The sequence below is a fragment of the Neopsephotus bourkii genome, unplaced genomic scaffold (genome assembly GCF_033783945.1).
Source record: "Neopsephotus bourkii isolate Nb327-2 ecotype Australia unplaced genomic scaffold, CSIRO-AGI_Nbou_v1 NB_659, whole genome shotgun sequence".
In the NCBI taxonomy this organism is placed as follows: domain Eukaryota; kingdom Metazoa; phylum Chordata; class Aves; order Psittaciformes; family Psittacidae; genus Neopsephotus; species Neopsephotus bourkii.
The window spans coordinates 5,030,301-5,048,685 of record NW_026901158.1 but is presented as its reverse complement, the minus strand read 5'-3'; the positions used below and the strand labels follow the sequence as shown (position 1 = coordinate 5,048,685).

Below are 18,385 nucleotides of genomic sequence, written 5' to 3'. Positions count from 1 at the left end.
CAGGAACTAATCTCTGCTAAGTCAGTCCCTGAGTGGAGCACTGAGGATGCCAGCCTGGCTTTTTGTGCTTGAATCATTGGCAAATAGGAAAATAAAGGATATTGTAGTGCTTATAGAAATGTATGAAATGGGGCTGGGGGCACCAGTACTACTGCCTTAATAGGCACAGTACTAGGAAGCACTATGCTGTTGTACAGCCAGGAGCTTTCTATTTCAAGGAGGAAAGTGATAATCTGGTTCATTCTGCATTAAAAAAACCTCCACAACTGTGTGTGTATCTGTCTGGAGATAGCTCCAAGCTCATCTTTCTGTGGTTTCAAAGAATAATCTTTAGAATGAGATGAGAAAGAATCAGAGTGAAAATTTGATGACAAATGGTTATTGAAGAGCCCTGAGGTGCTGGTGATAAGTGTAGGCTTAACTAAATGGAGCTGTATTCTATCAAATCTGACCTCAGAAAAACTCATTGTACTTTTAATCAGCCTTTCTTTGGGTTTTATATCTCTGCCATAGCTTGGTCAAATCTTCAAAAGTACCCAGTGACATGAGATAGAAGTTTGTGGGACGTGGTCCCAAAGGCACTTGGAAAATGTTATCCTGACCATCTTCCATATAGAAAATCACAGACAGTGGTGAAGCAGCCATGAAGTTTTCTGGAGTTTGGGGAAAACTGCAAAGAAAGGCTTTATTTTGAAGAAACTGATGCAAGATGTTTGATAGGCAGGGGAGGAAACCCAAAAGAGCCTCCCAAGGAGGGCACGGTTGCTGACCAGGGTGTTTCTTCTGTTTTGGACTTGTATGTGGTGGTGTTGGCTGCTGCTGGTATCTGCTCAAGGATGGATGCTGCTGTATCACTGCAGTGGCTGCAGGATCCCTGTTTCATTCAAATAGGAAACTACCTGGAGAAGAAAGATCCAAAAGGGAGTATTGGATATCTTTAATTAGGGTTAACGTAACCTCGCGTGGTGAGAGCTTGGGCAGAGGACTTTGAGATCTGATTAGAGCAAGCCAGCTGTCCCCGGAGGCTATGGCTGCTGCTGGGCACGCCAGAGTTTAGATGCTTTCACCTCAGTGCCTCCAGACAGCAATCAAAGAAAATCGTGCACAGAAATGTCTAATGTAAATTGCCCTTGGTGGTGTTACCATGTAATGTGATGTGATTTCCTTACTTATGCAGAATTGTAATCGCTTTCTCTTCAGGTTAAGAACAGAATAGGGTGACTGAACTAATTACATGCAGGTTGTTGAACTGCTGTTGAGCTTATTCTGTGTGCTCGACTCCTGGGTTAGCTGCTTGACCCTGGGGTTGACCTGCATCCCCCTCGACTTTAGGGACGTGAATGCCTGTTTCAAGACCCTTTTTGTACTCTCCCTTTTCCCATTCAGCTTTGCCTGTGCCCAAACTGTCTCACCCTCACCCTGTCTTGTCGGTAGCAATTGCTGGAACTTCCTTCTCATGCTGCTTCCAGGGTTTCCCCTCCGGATCATGCTGCAGCTAAACAAGGGCACCCCAAAACCACTGAGCTATTAAAGCGTGCCAGTCCTTTAGGAAGAGATTGCAGATGAGAGGAGCTGTCAAACTGAGGGAGAGACTGCAGTGCAGCAGTGAAACCCTTTCAACTAATCCACTGTGAATTCTCTTAATTGTGCCTTTAATAGGACTTGAAGGATCTCAAGGCATTCAGGTTTGAGACAACTGATACATTGAAAATTAGTCTAATTCTACCCTGTCATATCGCAGGAGACTTGTCTGTGCTGACGAAGAGGCTTGTTACGCTTCTTTAACGTCTAAGCTGCTGCTGAGCATGGGATCTGAGCCACCCGGAGCTGGTTTAAGTGTGCAGCACTGTTTAGTAACTACTCCCACTAAACATTCTCTCACGTTTAAGATGAAAACAAAGGTCATTGATTTATGTTATCCCCCTTTCTCTTTTGTTCTTTCTTTCTCCACTGCAGCCTTTGGCGTTCTGCTGTGGGAAATTGCAACCTATGGTATGTCCCCTTACCCTGGCATTGACCTGTCTCAAGTCTATGAGCTGTTGGAGAAAGATTACCGCATGGAGCGCCCCGAAGGCTGTCCTGAGAAAGTCTATGAGCTCATGAGAGCATGTAAGTGTTCCTCAGCCCTGCAAATGCTGCTTTTTAGCTCTGCAGAAGTGCAGTAAAAGTGCCAGGATCTGGCCACATAGATCAAGGCATGAAGAACCCCCTGCCAGTTGTGTAGAAATGTTTGGTTCAAGCTGCTTTCCCCAGAAGATGAACACATGATGAAACCAACCATTCTTCTCTACTGGGAACACACAGGCCTGGGGGAGACGAGTGTTGTTCATCTCACTGTTTTCTTTGTCTCCTTTTCCCTGACAACTGAAAGAAAAGCTTGTGCTGTAAGGATGAAGCAGGAGCTTTATTAGGCTTCTTGCAGGACTGGCTGTTATTCTTCCACTGTGGCCTTTTGGTACGTGACTTAGTGCGGTACATTTATTTTCTTCCAGCAGTGCTCAGCACTTGCTGTTCGATACTGACATGGGAACCTGATATAAAGGGTGCTAGGTGTCTGCAGCCATCACTGAGCTGAAGTGGTTGCAGACACCCGTATAAACCAGATTCCCATGTCAGTATTTTCTCTCACTCATTTTATAATGAGTGAACTGCAAAGCCAGCTCCTCCTGGTGCAGTGCACTGAATGCCTAATGCTGGTGGGGAGTTCTGAGTGGTGGTGTTTCTCTTTCAGGCTGGCAGTGGAGCCCTTCTGATAGACCTTCCTTTGCTGAGATCCATCAGGCCTTTGAAACCATGTTTCAGGAATCCAGCATATCGGATGGTAGGTGTGGGTTCCTCTTGGACCAGCAATTCCAGGGGTGGGAAAAGGGCCACATTGTTCCTAAGCTGTTTTGCAGTGCTAGGTTATGTACTGCCTGGTGTAAGCAGCGTAGAAAGCAGAGGTGCCTTTATTTGAGGGCTTTGTTTCTGGGCATACGATTGATTTTAAAGGGCAAAGTGGCTGAACAACCTCAAGGAACCTCTGCTTTGTGTTGTTTGCTTTTCTCTTGTGCTGTTAACTCTGAACAGCGCAGTAGGGCTTTTTATCTTCTGTGGATTGTAGTGATTGTTTTTCCTCTGTATATTGCAGAGGTGGAAAAGGAATTGGGAAAGAAGGGCATGAGGAGCGTAGTGAGCAATTTCCTGCAAGCCCCAGAGTTACCAACCAAAACACGAACATCGAGGAGAGCTGCTGAAAGCAAAGATGCCAACGAGGGCTTGGAGGCTGCACATGCTCGAGGCCAGGGGGAGTGTGGTAAGTTTTAATTAAAGTCATTATTCCTTCAGGAAATAGAGAGGGAAATAAAATGTGTGTCCTGCTCCAAGTCTTCACCTAGGCAGAGCTGTGTCTAATAACGGGTGCCATCTCTCCGTACCACTATTGTGCTTCTGGGTGACAGGCTGCTGAGCTTGCTTCCACGGGTTCAGAACTCCTTTTATTACCTTTTGCAGAGGTAGGTTGCTAATCCTGGGACCAGATCCAGCAGCTGAGAGTGTGAGTCCTTAACTGCAGCGGGATCGGCGCTATACCTGCCGTTGCTTAGAGAAGCCCTAGGAATTCTTTCAACTTAATGGCTGTTGCCTGCAGCTCCCTTTAGACCAGAGCCTGAGCACAGAGCTCTCTGACCATATCCTCTTCCAATTCCCTGTTAGGAGCTATCAGTGGGGTCTCCCACTGCATCCAAGTGTTGGGTAATCTGCTGTGTTCAAGCCACTTTACACTACCATGTTGCATTATTTAAAGCAGGACGATTGCTCAGGTTTAGCAAGCCCCATAAGGGAGGTTTCTTCACTGTTCCACCCTACCAGATTTGTGCTTGCAGCACTGAAGAGTATTACTCTTGGCAGGTACCAAATATAATTTCAGCAAGGAACAGAAAGGTATTTACAGAATCTTCTATAAAATTAAACTCTCATTCAGTCACCTTCTTCAAGCACTTGCCTTCCATTCTGAGGTAATAGAAGTAGTGATAAGATGCTGCATGTATACAGGAGACTTGTATCTAGTTCATTTGGAAAATAACAAGGTAAAACAAAAGACAGTGCATTTTCCACCCCTTGTTGAGGCTGCCTTCTCTGGCCATTCATGTGACTGACCTTTTTTGTGTAATGTCACATTCACCTAGTAGTACATGTTTCAGTAACAAATGTACATCCAGGCAAAGAGAGGAAAAAAGAGGGGATGTAAAATGTTGGAAAAAGGAAGTGTCAGTGACTTAAGAAGGTTATTTACCATATATAGGAAATATAATTGCCTACTATTACAAGCTTTGAAGTAAAATAACTTCATTTAAATACTTAAGGGCTTTGAGAGATTCAAGTACAGCAGGAATAATATGATTTTAACATTATGCTGGGAATCATTTCACTGTTTATTGTGAGAGAAAATATTTCACATTAAAGTTCCATTGCAGTTCCCCCTTCTATTGTCAGTGTTTCCATAGCAAGGAAGCTGATCCTCTGTGCAAGCTGCTAGTTTTCTGTGCATCCCCACAGTAAGGTCTTATAGAAGCTTACTGTCTTCTCAGAGTACACAGCTATTTTTCTTCCATTCTCTCTTCTCCACCAGAATCCCTTCCTCAGCCAGAATCCTACCCAGAGCATGATAATCACCAATATGTGACTAAGAAGCATCCTCGTTTTCCCCTATGACTCTGCTTCGTCTCCTTGCTGCCTAGTTGAGCTGTAATGTCTATGTGCCCTGAAGGCATTGCTCCTCTGAATTAGAATGCCATCTGAGTGCCTGGCCTGGGAATGAGACCCCCTGTCAGTCAAATACAGAGACCTTCAGGACTCCATATAAATTTATTATAAGCCACTATTCATTTTTAACTACCTCTTGTAAGTGGAGAAAGGGTCACCCATCATTTCCTTTTGGAGCAGTGCTGCTGGAGGAGGCTGCTGTTGCCACTTTCCTCCATTATTGCATGAAGCTGGCCATTGTCATGGTGGTAGGACCTGCAGTGTTCAGCTGTCAAAGGGTGCTGTGATCCCTGCTTGTGAAAAAGTTATTTCCATTCCCCACAAAGGATAACGTTAGGAAAAGAGGTTAGGAGTATCAGAATTGAAATGCCCAAGGAGGCTGGGAATGGAGGTGGGTTACAGAGATATCTTATTAATTCAGATGGTCAGCTATTCGAAAGACAGCAACAGCTCAGGGACTGAAAGTCTCTTAATATTTATCTTCTTCACAGTGTGATGTTTAGACAAGTCTCCAGATATGAGGGTGGAAATCTGAACATAAACATTTCGTGTTTGTCTGTCACTGTTTAAATCAGAAGCCTACAGGGAAAGTAGTTTGGCAGCCAAATCCTGTAGAAGCCACCTTAGAAGTGAAAGTATACAGGATTAGGGACCACGTTCAGTGCAGGCTTGAGTGGGGCTGTACTTGCTTTACTCATGGTCTGAAGTTGTCTCTCTTCACAGAACCCTGCACCTTTTGGAGGTGCTGCTGGGGTTTGATCCTGGAAGGAAACTGATTGTTGTGGCTCTTGAAGCAGCACTCAGTAGACTCTTTTCTTTCCCTTGCAGATCCCCTGGATCATGAACCTGCTATTTCCCCCTTACTCCCACGGAAGGAGAGGGTGGCCCTGGAGAGCAGTTTGAATGAAGATGAGAGGCTGCTTCCAAAAGACAAGAAGCACAACCTCTTCAGTGCCCTTATCAAGAAGAAGAAGAAGACTGCCCCTACCCCTCCGAAACGGAGCAGTTCCTTCAGAGAGATGGATGGCCACTCGGACCGCAGGGCAGGTGGGGAGGAGGAGTGCAGGGATCCTGGCAATGGAGCTTTCATTGCACCCCCTGCAGACCCAGCTGACCCCTCCAAGTTCCAGAGCCCAAGCAATGGGGCTGGTGTCACCAACGGGGTTGTCCCTGGGAACTCTGGATTTCTATCTCCCCATTTAGGGAAGAAGTCCAGCACGATGAGCAGCAGTCGAGGGGTGGCTGGCGAAGAGGAGAGTAGCTCCAGCTCCAGCAAGCGTTTCTTAAGGTCCTGCTCAGCCTCCTGTGTGCCCCACGGAGCAAAGGACACAGAGTGGAAATCTGTGACTCTGCCCCGGGATTTGCAGTCCACAGGACGCCAGTTTGATTCCTCCACTTTTGGGGGACACAAAAGTGAGAAGCCAGCGCTGCCTCGGAAGCGGGCAAACGAGACCAAGACTGACATTGCTGTCAGGGGAACAGTGACCCCTCCTCCAAGGCTGCTTAAGAAAAATGAAGAGACCACGGATGAAGTGTTCAAAGATGCAGAGTCGAGCCCTGGCTCCAGCCCTCCCTCCCTGACGCCAAAACTTGGCCGTAGGCAACCTGCTGCCCCTCCTTCCTCCAGCGTGCTCCACAAGGATGATGGAGTCAAATCCAGTGCCTTAGGTACCACTGTGACGATGGACCAAGGTTCTGCTGCCAAACCCAACCCTGCCGGGTTTGTGGGTGCCAGCAAGGCTTCCTCTGAGGAGCCACGACTGAGGAGGCTCAAGCAGAGCTCAGAGTCAGCAGGGAAGGACAAAGGGAAGTTGTCAAAGCTGAAACCAGCACCTCCGCTTCCTCTCTCTTCATCCTCCATCAGCAAGCCTGGGAAGGTTTCTCACAGTCCCAGCCATGAAGCAGCAGCAGAGGTGGTGTCTGGGCCGAAATCCAAACAGTTGACTCAGGTTGGAGAGGCTGCAAGCAGTGATGCTGTCAAGCCAAACCAGTCAGGGGAAGGTGTGAAAAAGCTGGGGATCCCTTCTGTACCAAAGCCACAGTCCTCTACAAAGCTGCTGATGAGCACAGCAACCCCAGCTGCCTCTTCCTCATCAGTACCCTCTGCCCCAGGTGGGGACCAGCCATCATCCACAGCCTTCATCCCTCTCATATCCACCAGGGTCTCGCTGCGAAAGACCCGGCAGCCTCCGGAGAGGATCGCCAGTGGCACCATCACTAAAGGGGTGGTGTTGGAAAGCACTGAGGCCCTGCGGATCGCCATCAGCAAGAACTCTGAACAAATGGCAAGCCACAGCGCTGTCCTGGAGGCTGGCAAGAACCTCTACACCTTCTGCGTGAGCTACGTGGACTCCATTCAGCAGATGAGGAACAAATTTGCCTTTCGGGAGGCCATCAATAAGCTGGAGAACAACCTCCGGGAGCTTCAGATCTGCCCAGCAACGGCTGGCAGCGGGCCTGCAGCCACCCAGGACTTTAGCAAACTTCTCAGTTCAGTGAAAGAAATCAGCGACATTGTTCAGAGGTAGCAGAAACCAGGTTAAAAACCAAAATAATAATAATAATAATAATAACATAAAATCACCATGGGCCAAAGCCAACTGTGGAGAGAGCGACATGTGGACTGGCAAAGGACTGTGGGTGTTCAGCTTAGGGCTGTGAGAAAGACACAGACTATGAATGGATGCCCCAGCTCCAAAGGGCAGGGCTGTGTTCAAGAGGCACTTTCCACCCTCTTAACTCAGATTCCCTGTGTTTCATATCCTTGTAATCGTCTTATCTGTGGAGTTCTTGCCTTGTGGACTACAAGTCTAAATGCTGAGGTCACACCATGCCTTTTTAGTAATATTTTATTGTTCTGGACAGACCATTAGGACTGAAGCCAGACTGATGGACACTGAGATGCCATCCTCCTCAGGAGGAACTTCCTAATGCATTTTCATCCCCTCCCTCTGCCCCACTGTACACATGGATGAGTGTTTGAATAGCAATATACCCACTGTGTTACCTGGGAGAGTTGCAGCATGTGTGCCTGGCCCGAGTCTTGACGTATACCTGACATTAATGCAACAGATTTGGTGCTCGGGAGGGAAGGGGGGAAATGGTTAATGTAAGGGGAGTTTTAATGACAGAGTGCTACAAGTGATGTTTGCTCACATTCTCCCTCTGATTCCACCTGATGCCCTTTGTGGTTTGTTTTCATTAATTCCATAATGCTGTTGAGATGAATTGCTTGGGTTCAAAATGTTGCAGGCAGCACTCGCCGATGTAGTGGCACAGGAGCCAGTTTGTGGATCTCCCTTGGTAGTGAAAAGAGACCATTGAAGGTCTGAAGAAAGATGTGCTGTCGCACTCTTGCGATACCCAGTGTTAACCAGGCTGGTGTTTGGGGTGGAGGGTGCAGAGGCCGGGGAGCAGAAGGATGGTGCTGAGCAAGGCATTGCTCCCTGAAGGACCAGAGGGTGTCAGCAGGGGAGGTGGCTCAGGATGAGTTCAGAGACACCACTGTACCTCTAGCTCTGGTTTCAGCTGAGCTCGCGCATCATGGATGGGTGAGAACTGCTGATTCTCTCCTTGGATTTCCAGCTCTTTGTTCTACCAGGGAAGGTGAGACCTGGCTGCTGCCCTCCCATAGAGACCTGTCCTTTGAGGGGCCCTGATGCCTCCTTGCCTGTGCCAGTGAAGGTGCCAGTACTTTGGGGTTAAAACCATCACTACCCTCATGCTGGTGTGGTTCCATCCAGCATCAAACAAGGATCTGTGAAGACTGCAGATGCTTCTCTTAGGTGCATCTCTCAAGGAAACTGCCACAAAACGCTGACAGCAGGACTCCTGGGCTTCCATTCCAAGGTCCTGTGACCTTCCCAACTAATGCAACACGACTGGGAACTAACTGTGACTTGGGACAATGGTGAAAGAACAAGGTTTAGGGCTATTAACAGTGCAATTTAACTCCTCTTAACAGTTCCAAACATGAGGAAAAAAAGGCGTTTTCCATGTTCCTGTTCCCCTGTAACTCTTGTGACCCCTCTTGTGTATCTTAAACACTAATTGCCTTCGATTGTATTTTATGCTGTTCTCTTTGGGACTGTTTTTGTATATGATTTCTAGTAGTTCACTCGTGTGTGTTCACACCATTTCTCGCCCTCACAAACAGCCATGACTTAACTCATGACAAATGTTCAAAGGAAAATACACACTTCTGCCACAGGCTGCCTTGAAAAATGTAAGGAGAAAAACCCCAGCCCAACCCTTGGACTGTCTCTTTCCTGGAGGTACTGTTTTTACTTTGATAACATATTGTGCCACTATATTATACATTTGTATCTCGTTATTACACACTTTTGTAGACTTGTCTTTTTTACAGTGTGTAAATAGCTCTGTCCTTCGTCTGTGTGATACCTAAGGGGGCTGTTTCCCCTTGAATTCGGTCCAGTACGGATTGTTTCTGTACACGACTTTCAATTCTTCCTTTCCTCTCTCTCCCTTTCATTGTTTTGATTTATTTTTTATTCCAGTCTCTCTTGCGTAGTATATTTAAAAATAAATCAATGTTGAGGAAAACCTGTGTTTGTCTCTTGGAAGCCTCTTCTAACCCTGGTACCTCCCCTTAGACTCTGTCCAAAACCAGCTTCCCTGTGTAGGTGGTCAGAGCCAGACAGCAGCATCTTTTCCATGTGCTTTTTGATCTGGCTCTGAAAAGTCAGGAGAGAAACAAGATGCACAGAATAAAGACTGCGTCATCATCTCTTTTGAATCACTTTGCTGTTGTTTTCACTGAGATTTGTATCAGAGATTTGACTTCAAAGTTTTCAGCATAAATCATTACAACAGACTGGTTTGGGTTGGAAAATACCTTAAAGCTCCTCCAGTTCCAACCCCCTGCCACGGGCAGGGCCACCTTCCACTAGAGCAGGTTGCTCCAAGCTCCATCTAGCCTGGCCTTGAACACTGCCAGGGATGGGGCTGTTCATCTTCCTGACAATTGTTCGTGTTCCACAATTCAGCTGCTGTTGTATTTTCCTCTTCTGCTATAAAATGATGTGTGGTTTCTTTCCTCAGACAGTTCTGGCTGCTCCCTCCCTCAGTTCTGGTTGTCCACGCTTATTTCCTGTTTTCACATCACCTTCAGCCTTTCCAGCAAATCTTAAGGGAGAGACATATCCAGGTACTAAGCAGGCTGTAAAATGAGGTACTGCCTTGATTAACAAAGATGCAAAAGACTGAAAAGGATGAGAAGGGAACAAGAGCAGATGGTGAATGGTGTGCCCAAAGTCCTGCAGTTACTCAGTGGTGTTTTAGGGTTATAACGCTGCTTGTTTGATTTCTGATCCCCTCAATAAGTCCATCCTGGCACAGGGAGCTGCTCACTCGTCAATGGGAACAAGGCTCATTGGAAACCTGGTCTTGCTTGTGACAGCAACTGCATTGAACCACTTCTAAATGAGCCTGAAGAAGATGGAAAGAGGAGCGGGAGGATGCTGTTGCCAATTACAAATGCAGTAAATGGCCTGCGCTCAGCAAGGCTCAGGCTGCCTCTCAGCACCATGGTAGTATCTGGTGAACTCCATGCAGAACGACAAGGGGTTCCTGGTGGTTTTGTGACTGTGACCCTGGTAAAGAACAATGTCCAGGCTGCTCTTTCCATGCATCTGTAGTGTAAAGCCTTGCATAGTTTTGGGCTGAGGGAAGATGAAGCTTAACCTGCCCCTAAATACAACTGCTCCCCATGATCTCCATCTCGGTGTGCTCAGGGACCAGACCATGGTGCCATGGGCACACAGGGGCCAGTTGATGTGGCTGGGGAAAGCCCCGGGTCTGCAGTGTTGGGAGTGGGATTAAAGGCTAAATTTAGCTGAGTACAGTAGGAGTTGATTTAACAGATCAATGCATTTAACAGTTTGATTGCTCCAATTTTCAAGGCTATTGAGCTTAAAAGTGAGAGTGCTCTGGAGGAAAAATAGCTGTCGTCGTGTTTTGTTTTGGTTTTTCATGTCTTTGAAATTACAATGTTCACTCTTTCAAGTTTTCCTTTAATGTCATCCTGCCTTTTGTTGAGAAGTTGCTTGTCACAGGATGTAAAGTGTGGTCAGTGTTTTATGCTCACGCTTTCTCTCAAAAGGAGAAGAAAGTTATTAAGGATGGGCTGGTGTCTCATAGAGATGCTGCTGGACCAGCATGCTGCCTGCCCCAGGGATGATTGGGGGTCAACTGACAGCCTCTTCCTTCCCTGACATTAATCCTTTCACGGTTGAAAAGAGAGGAAAATAGACCTAAAGGCTATGCCACCCTGGAAGAGGTGGTTCCAGGTGTCATGCCAGCATCTGAAAGCACATGGCTGCTGGTCCAGGCATGAGCCCTGGCTTGGGTGGGTTGCTGAGAATGATGCTTCTGGATAAACCTTCTTCTGTGGTCAGTCCTGATGCCTTGGCAGTGCTGTCGGTGCCCTAAAGCTGTGGGTTAGGACCAGCCCTGCAAGTCTTTTGACTGTTTAGGCAAGGCTCAAACCTATTGCCCTCAAGTGCTGCTTGGTGTTGTATCAGTGCTAGGTCCAGCTCAGCAGAAAGCTTACCTGTGATCCAGGCTACACTGGTGCTTCCCCAGCAATCACCCCCCTGTTGAAGGCTCTGTCCTAACATCCAGCGTGCTGATAGAGGTCCTACCCCTGCTCCCAAAGCTGCAGTGCTGAACGACCCAGTTGTGATGCATTAACCGCTTCATGAGTCCCATGGACATGATGAAATTGTGCTCTTTCTCTACAGAGGATCCACTTGGGTTTCTGAGATCTGCTGCTCCTGTTGTATGAGGGGGTGTGTAGTGCTGCAGGACTGCTTGGGATGGGGAGCAGTCTATGGGAATGGAGCAGATGAGTGGAGATAGGGCCAGGGGAAGGACCAAGGTTGTACTCTGGTCAGGGAAGGACCGCAGAGTGTCTTATAGAGGGTCCCAGCAACGGTGGTGATGGCCCCAAGTGTCTGCATCGGTCCTTGCTTGGCTGAACCCACTGGCCATGTGTAGAAGCATCCAGTGCTACCTGGTGCTGTCCCTTTGTGGGTTGTTTGCATGACAGTGGCCTTGCCCTGCCTTGTCCACACTCTGCTGCCTTGCGTGACCATGTCACAAGGAATCCAGCTCCTTCTATGTGCAGGTGGGTTCTGAGCTCTCCACCCAAAGGTGTTGGGGGCCTGGGTGTCCCCTTGGGGGCTGCCCCACAAAGGAACTGGGAAGGGGTGTGTGTTCCCATGGGAGCTCTCCATGTCCAGCATGCAGGGATGGGCTTTCCAGCCTCGCAGGGGTCACTCCTGGTGTGTTCCCCCCTTCCCTCCTCCCAGACAGCACCCCTAGGCTCCAGGCAGTTATTTTCCATTCACTTTTACCTTCTCCTCCACCAAGCCTCAGTCACCAAGGAGCAGCAGTGAAGAGCCTGGAGTGCTGCCTGTTCCCATCGGCCATCCCAAGGAGTGCCCCTTTCCCCCACCACCATGGGTAAGGAGGATGATGGCACCATCCCTGTGGCATCCCTATGCCCATCAAGGAGCCGTGGGGTGCCTGGGCTGAGTCCTGCTCTGTTCCAGATACCAGGTAAGCGCTGTGGGAAGCTCTGGCTTTTACTTATAAATAAGTTATACAGAGGGTGGTTGTGCTTCAATCAGAGCCTCATTATACATATGGTTTTATCACGCTGCTCTGACCCTATTCCCCCCCTGGACTTAAGAGCAGGAGCTCAGGCATCCCCCCAGGCCCTACCATCACCCAGCAGGTTTCCTTTCCCTTCCCACAGCACACGGTGCCACTTTTACCTGCAGCGATCCATCACGGCAAAGCCAGGGATTTACCGGCCTTTGCTAACCCAGTGTTGCTCCAGAACTCTTTGCCCTCCCTCCCATCCCATCCCATCCCATCCCATCCCTCCCCTCCCCAGCTCCAGCACAGGGTAAAATTGATCAGTGCATGTTTATTGATGGTTTGAATGCTCAAAAGAAAAGGGGAAAAAAAAGAGCTGTTGCCATAGAAACATCGATAACGCTCCCGTCTCCGCTGCGCCTGCATCCCCTGGACCCGCAGCCTTTGGTGGGAGCCGCGAGGGATCAGGGTTGGGATTGGGGTGCCCAGGGTGGATTCACCCCCCTCCAGTGCCACTGGGTTTGTTGGTCGCTGCTGTGGTCCCTCCCCATGGTGCGAGATGCAGCAGGGATGCAGGAGAAGGGAAATGCCCTTCCTCTCATCACAGCCAGCACCATCCTCATGCAAAGACCAAACCCTGATACCGCTGTATCCCTGGACTCCCTCCCATTCCATGCCCATGGGGCTGTGACCCACACGTAGTTCCCTTCACCAGCCCCTGCCTCCATCACTCCTCACGAGACCTGGTGTTTTCTTGCAGGTTCCAGCTTGCACCCATTCCCCCTTTGGTCCCCTTCGAGAGCAGCTCACCCTGGCCCAGCAGTGCTGTATTAAGTGGTCTGTCTGCTGATGGACTTTATAATGCGTGTCTTGGAGCCTGATTTCCAACCCCCTCCCAAGTCCTGCCACAGTCTTTGATTTTGAGGGTGCAATTTAGCTCTTGCAAATCATTGCCCTGCTTCATTTCTGTGCCTGCAATGAAGTATTAGCAGTCGTTCGGTGTCTAACTTGCTGTTGGCGCCTGCAAGCCAGGTAGTTAGACCTCTGATTACTAATATCTCTTGCCTGCAGTGGCAGGCACAAAAGCAAATGTCGTCATTGGCATTGGCAGAGCTAAATCTGTCCAGAGGAGGAGAAGGCTGAAGATGGGGCTTGTCCTCTGCTGGATTTGGGGGCTTTCAAGTCCCCAAGCTGCACCATTGGCAGCGGAGGGGGCTGGAGAGCAGGAAGACACCGAGCACCCGTTTGTGGCCCTGGGTAGGTGCAGGGGTCCTTGTTTCAACTCCTCTGCACCCAAGTTGCTGCAGGGATTACAGCAGGAATAGGTGGTGATGAGGCCAGGAAGGCATCAGGAAGGGCGAGTGCTGGGTGATGTGACAAGGACACGGAAGGTCAGTCATCACCCCCTCACCCTGCTCACTCTGGCAGGTCCTGGGGCCCGGCAGTGGGGCTGCAGCAGGACTGGGGATGCTGGGGCACATTTCTGTGCTCCCTGCAGGGGTTTCCAAGGACAGGATTGTCTCAGCCCGCTGGTTCGCACGCAGGAGCTCGGGTGAGCGGCATCTTGACTCTAAGCAGAATTTGCTGCCAGAGGGACTTTTCCTTAGCAGGCAGGAGAGCAGCAACGCCACAGCTCTATGGAGAGCTCTGAGGGTCCTGCTCCTTCCCGACAGCCCTGTACCACAGATACCGGCACCACCAGGGCACCACCAGCACTGCTGTAACCCTTCAGCCCCTCTGCGGCCGTGCTGGCTCTGCCTGTCCTGGTGCAGCATCCCTGTGCCCCAGCCAAGGCTGTGTGTGACAGGAGCTGCTTCTTAAGGCACCCTCCTCACCTTCCATTGCACTGGCTCCGGATGGGAACAGGGCTGCAAGCGGAGCACACACTGTTCCCCTTCCCCAAGCAGCAAACCCCCCCCTCCAATATCCTTTTGTCCAAGCAAACCCAGATGAGATGGAAGGGAAGAACGGGACGGGGCGACCCGCAGGAGGTCGAGTCCAGGTGCTCCTCTCCCGAAGCGGAAGGTGAAGAAGCCCCCTTTGCTCCGGCTGTAGCCGCTGAGCTCCAGGGCCAGGTTCCGCTCTCGCCGGCCCGGAGCTGCTGCCCGGCCCCTTCCTCTCCATCTCCCGGGGGATGCTCAGCAGCGCGCTCCGCTCCTGCCCTCCGGGTCCCCGCTGGGACCGAGCAGGGCCCATTCCCCCCGGGGTCCCAGCTCCTGCGGTCCCCAGGCTCAGGAGGAAGAGGCAGGACAGCGGGAAGGGGGACATCAGTAAGCACAGAGCATCCTCGGGCAGCGGCCAAAGCCTTGGCTGGCGCATGTGCCCATCCCACACCCCAGCAATAAAACACCAGCACCCAGTTGCAGCAGGGATGCTGGCATTAGGGTCTGCGCCCCCTTTGCCTCTCTCCTGCCTCCTTCAGACCTCCTCCCATTCATCTTTATCAGCTCCCTGCTGCGACTCCCCTGGTTCACAGCAGGATGGGGCTGGCTGAGCCGGGCTATTAGCACTCAGGCTGATGGGCTTCAGAGCTGCTCATTCCTCTTAGAAGCACTGCAGGGAGGACTTAAGTGCATTCACCTGAGCCAGCCTCATCCTCCCTGTGTGCAGGTCCTACCTGCAATGCCTACCTAATGCGAGAGAGGAGGAGGGTGCTCGACATCCCTCTGCTTTATGGGGCTCGGATGTGCTGAGCAGCGCGGCATGGAACGATGCTGCACTGGGATGACCTTGAGCACTGGCAGGGCTGCTCTGCTGCCCCTTCCTCCTCCCGCAGGTCTCAACGAGGGGCAATGAGAGTTTTAATTATTATTATTACTTTTTGCTGAAGATTTTGCCTTAAAAAGTCCTTGCAGATGATGGGGACACTGCAGGGTGTCTGCCTTATGCTGATGGAGGGATGCTGTGGGTGCTCCTCGCTTCTGTGCTGGACACAGCTGAGTGCAAGACCCTGTTCCCTCCATCCCAGCAACCCCTTTGCCGCTGGGCTTCGCTGTGGGGTGCTCCCTGCCTGGTTCACACCTTCTGCCTGATTGTCTTCCTCTAGGTTAGCCTTTGAAGTTCTATCATTTGAAAGTATAGGCTGTAAATTGAGAGCTAATTCCAAGCAGGAACATGATGATCCAAGCGGCTTCTGCCTGTTTCCTATTAGAATCCCTTGTTTAGTCTATGAATGACTAGGTATTCCTGAAGTACACGGCTGAGGTGATCCAGTAAAGTCAAATAATCATTAATTTTAATTGCTGTGCTGTTAAAAACATTCCCATGATCTGTTTATCTGCCTTTCTGCTCTCTCCCTCTTCCCACCCAGGTGCCCATCATGGACCCAAATCCCTGGGTGCACCCAGAGCAGGGAACAAGCAATCAGTGCTGCCGAATCCCATCCCATCACGGGTACCAGTGGGTGTCCAGACCATCGCCCCTCGCTGCCTCCCAGTAGTCTTTGCCTCCTGTGCTGCCCATCCAGGTAAGGATGCAAAGCACGGACAGACACAGGCAGGCAGACACTCACTCACCTCTCTGCCTCGGGCAATGCCCCAGCACTGCTGCACCGGCCCCGCTCCGTGCCCAGCCCGCACTGCTGCCCATTAAATACCCGCTGGTGCTAATGGCTGTGTCACCCCTCAGTGCGTGGCCCTGCTGGGGAGGGGGACAGGGGGCCAGGCTGGTGGAGCTGCCACAATGGGAACTCGGCCACTAATGAGAGCACCTCCCTCGTTTGCTGTCTCATTTAGAGGAGAGGCTGTGTGTGCTGTGCTGGGGCTGGAGTGGAGGCATCCCTAACTGATGGGGATGCTGGGGGGAGGGTTTTGTCTGGGGGTAGCAGCATCCTCCATCCCCTTCTCTGCTGCTGGGGGTCCCAGATGTGTGTGCGAGTGTGGTGGGTGCACAGCACTAACATTGAACCCTGAACCCCCAAACCTACTTAGGGCCTGGTCCTGCACAAACAAGCCCCAGCACTCCCACCATCCTTGGCCAGTGCACTCAGCCACCAGTGCTAAAGTGTGGTCCTCAGTGCTGGCACCTTCCAGCATCCCCTGGGATGCTTCCACTGCCCCATCCCTGCCCTGCTGGGTCTCCCCAGCCCTTCCCAGCAGCACACAGAGGGGTTTTGCCAGGCCAGGCCCATGACGGGATGGTCCTTGGATGCCATGTGAGAGCCCAGTGTCACCCGCAGCATGGTGGGAGCTGCGGTAACCAGGTGCTGTCCCCTTTGCCATCACCACAACGGGCTCCTCCATGGGCACAGCTGCCACCACACCAACTAACGATGAGTTCCTTTTATTAAGGAGTTTAGAAAGTCCACATGTACAGCGTTGGACACCACTCACACACGACCTAGACTTCACAGCACTGCTACACACCACGACCTGGCCCAGGGCTCCATCAGAATGAACGTGGCCAGGTCCTGGACCACCTCCCTCCCGAGCCATCCCTCCATGGGGAGGTGTCACCGAGGATGGGTTTAGCCTAATCCAGGGCTGCAGCACTCGGGAATAATCCTGGGAAATCCCACACCTTGGCATGGATGGAATACCTCTTGTGCAGGTCAAAATAGTCATGAGGGAGCCCTGGGTGACAGGGGCAGGTACACAAGGGTGTGCTACCGACGAGCTGCACGTACAGCATCCCGCATCCCCTCCGCAGCACTGGAAACTACTGGTGGAGGGGGCCAGGGAAGGGCTGAGCCTTCCCACCCGGACACACAGCTCCATGTGCTCCTTGTCCTGAAGGTGAGCGCTAGAAAACCCGGCTACAGCTCATCCATGGAAACTGATGGTCAGAAAGTAGACTGGTGTTCTGCTCCCTGCCTGCACCCAGCCCAACCCAAAGGGGTCCTGAGGGGCACAGGGAGATGCTTGGAAGCTGTTGGGGGCTCCTGCTCTTGTGCTGGCTGGGAAATGCCACTGCTGAGCATCCCCAGGTGCCATGGTTTGAGCATCCAGCCTGTGGGCAGGGATGGAGCTGGTGCCTGTGCTCGGAGCTTGTCCTTGTCTGCAGGCTCAGAGGAGCATCTTTGGCAGAGGGGGAGCTGCGGTGACCCCGAACACATCACTGGTCCCTGTTCTCCTGCCAGGACAGGCAGAGAGGGACTCACCCAGCGGGAGGAAGGGGCTTGTCCAGCACAGGATCCAAGGAGGGGAATGTTCAAAGGAAGGAGAAGCACGCAGGGAAGAGGAGCCTTTGATCTCCCTGTGCCTTGAGCTGCCCTGGGAACAGGGATGGTGGGAGCTTCCCTCCCATCCTCGGGCAGTCTGGCTGTGTCCCTTGGGGACAGGGCAGGGGTTCTGCTCCCCATCGCTGCTGAGGTACAAGCAGAAAAGCATGGCAGGGTCCTGGCTGTCCCCCTCCCCGCTCTCCTCCCATACAGCCCACTCAGGCCGGGTTGTTTTGGGGTCAGTCGTTGGACATAATCCCCCATTTGAGTCTTTGCAGGGAGCCAGAGGCAGAACCGAGCCCCACACCTTGCAGCAGCTCCTCCTTGGGTTGGCTGGCGAGCAGCATCCTTCGCCTGTGCTCGGTTATCAGGGCCCTGCAGATGCTAAGCCCCACTTGGGGCTTCTTTTTGCAAAACCTTAAAGGGATTTGAAGAAATGAAAGGCTTTGAATATCTGCAGGTGCTGAGCCAGAGCAAGGCTCATCCTGGGCGGAAACGAATGCGGATCCCCAGGCTGGGAGCGAGCAGAGCTTGGGATGTGCTGTCCCGAGCCAAAGGGTTTGGGAAAGGTCGCAGCTTTGGGATGGTGAAAGCCCAGCGTGGATCCGAGTGGGTCTGGTTGGGAGGGAAGAGCAGCAAAAGGCAGCGGAGCCGTGCTGGGAGCCTTCCTCTCCTCCTCCTCCTCCTTGCTGTGCTCCCTGTTCCAAGCTCTGCTAAAACAGCTCCGTGATGCTCAGTGCTGGGTCCTTGCAGCACCAGGCCAGGGGCGATGGGGACTGAGGGGTTTGTCCCTTTGTAGCTGCATCCTCTTGCAGGGGGAGAGGTGAGGAGAAGGAGTCACTGCCACAGTCTGGTGCCTGC

At 51.2% G+C, this 18,385-nt stretch overlaps 1 protein-coding gene across 2 annotated transcripts in view; it reads left to right on the top strand.

The window, feature by feature from the left end:
* ABL1 (ABL proto-oncogene 1, non-receptor tyrosine kinase) overlaps positions 1-9,310 on the top strand; it is a 77,043-nt gene extending 67,733 nt beyond the window's left edge. For both annotated transcript variants that reach the window (XM_061352743.1, XM_061352744.1), the window contains exons 8-11: positions 1,957-2,109; positions 2,732-2,821; positions 3,131-3,295; positions 5,572-9,310. In XM_061352743.1, the coding sequence (XP_061208727.1) occupies positions 1,957-2,109; positions 2,732-2,821; positions 3,131-3,295; positions 5,572-7,271 (2,108 nt within the window). In that variant the 3' untranslated portion in view covers positions 7,272-9,310. The remainder of the gene's footprint in view (positions 1-1,956; positions 2,110-2,731; positions 2,822-3,130; positions 3,296-5,571) is intronic.
* The last annotated feature ends 9,075 nt before the right edge of the window (positions 9,311-18,385 follow it).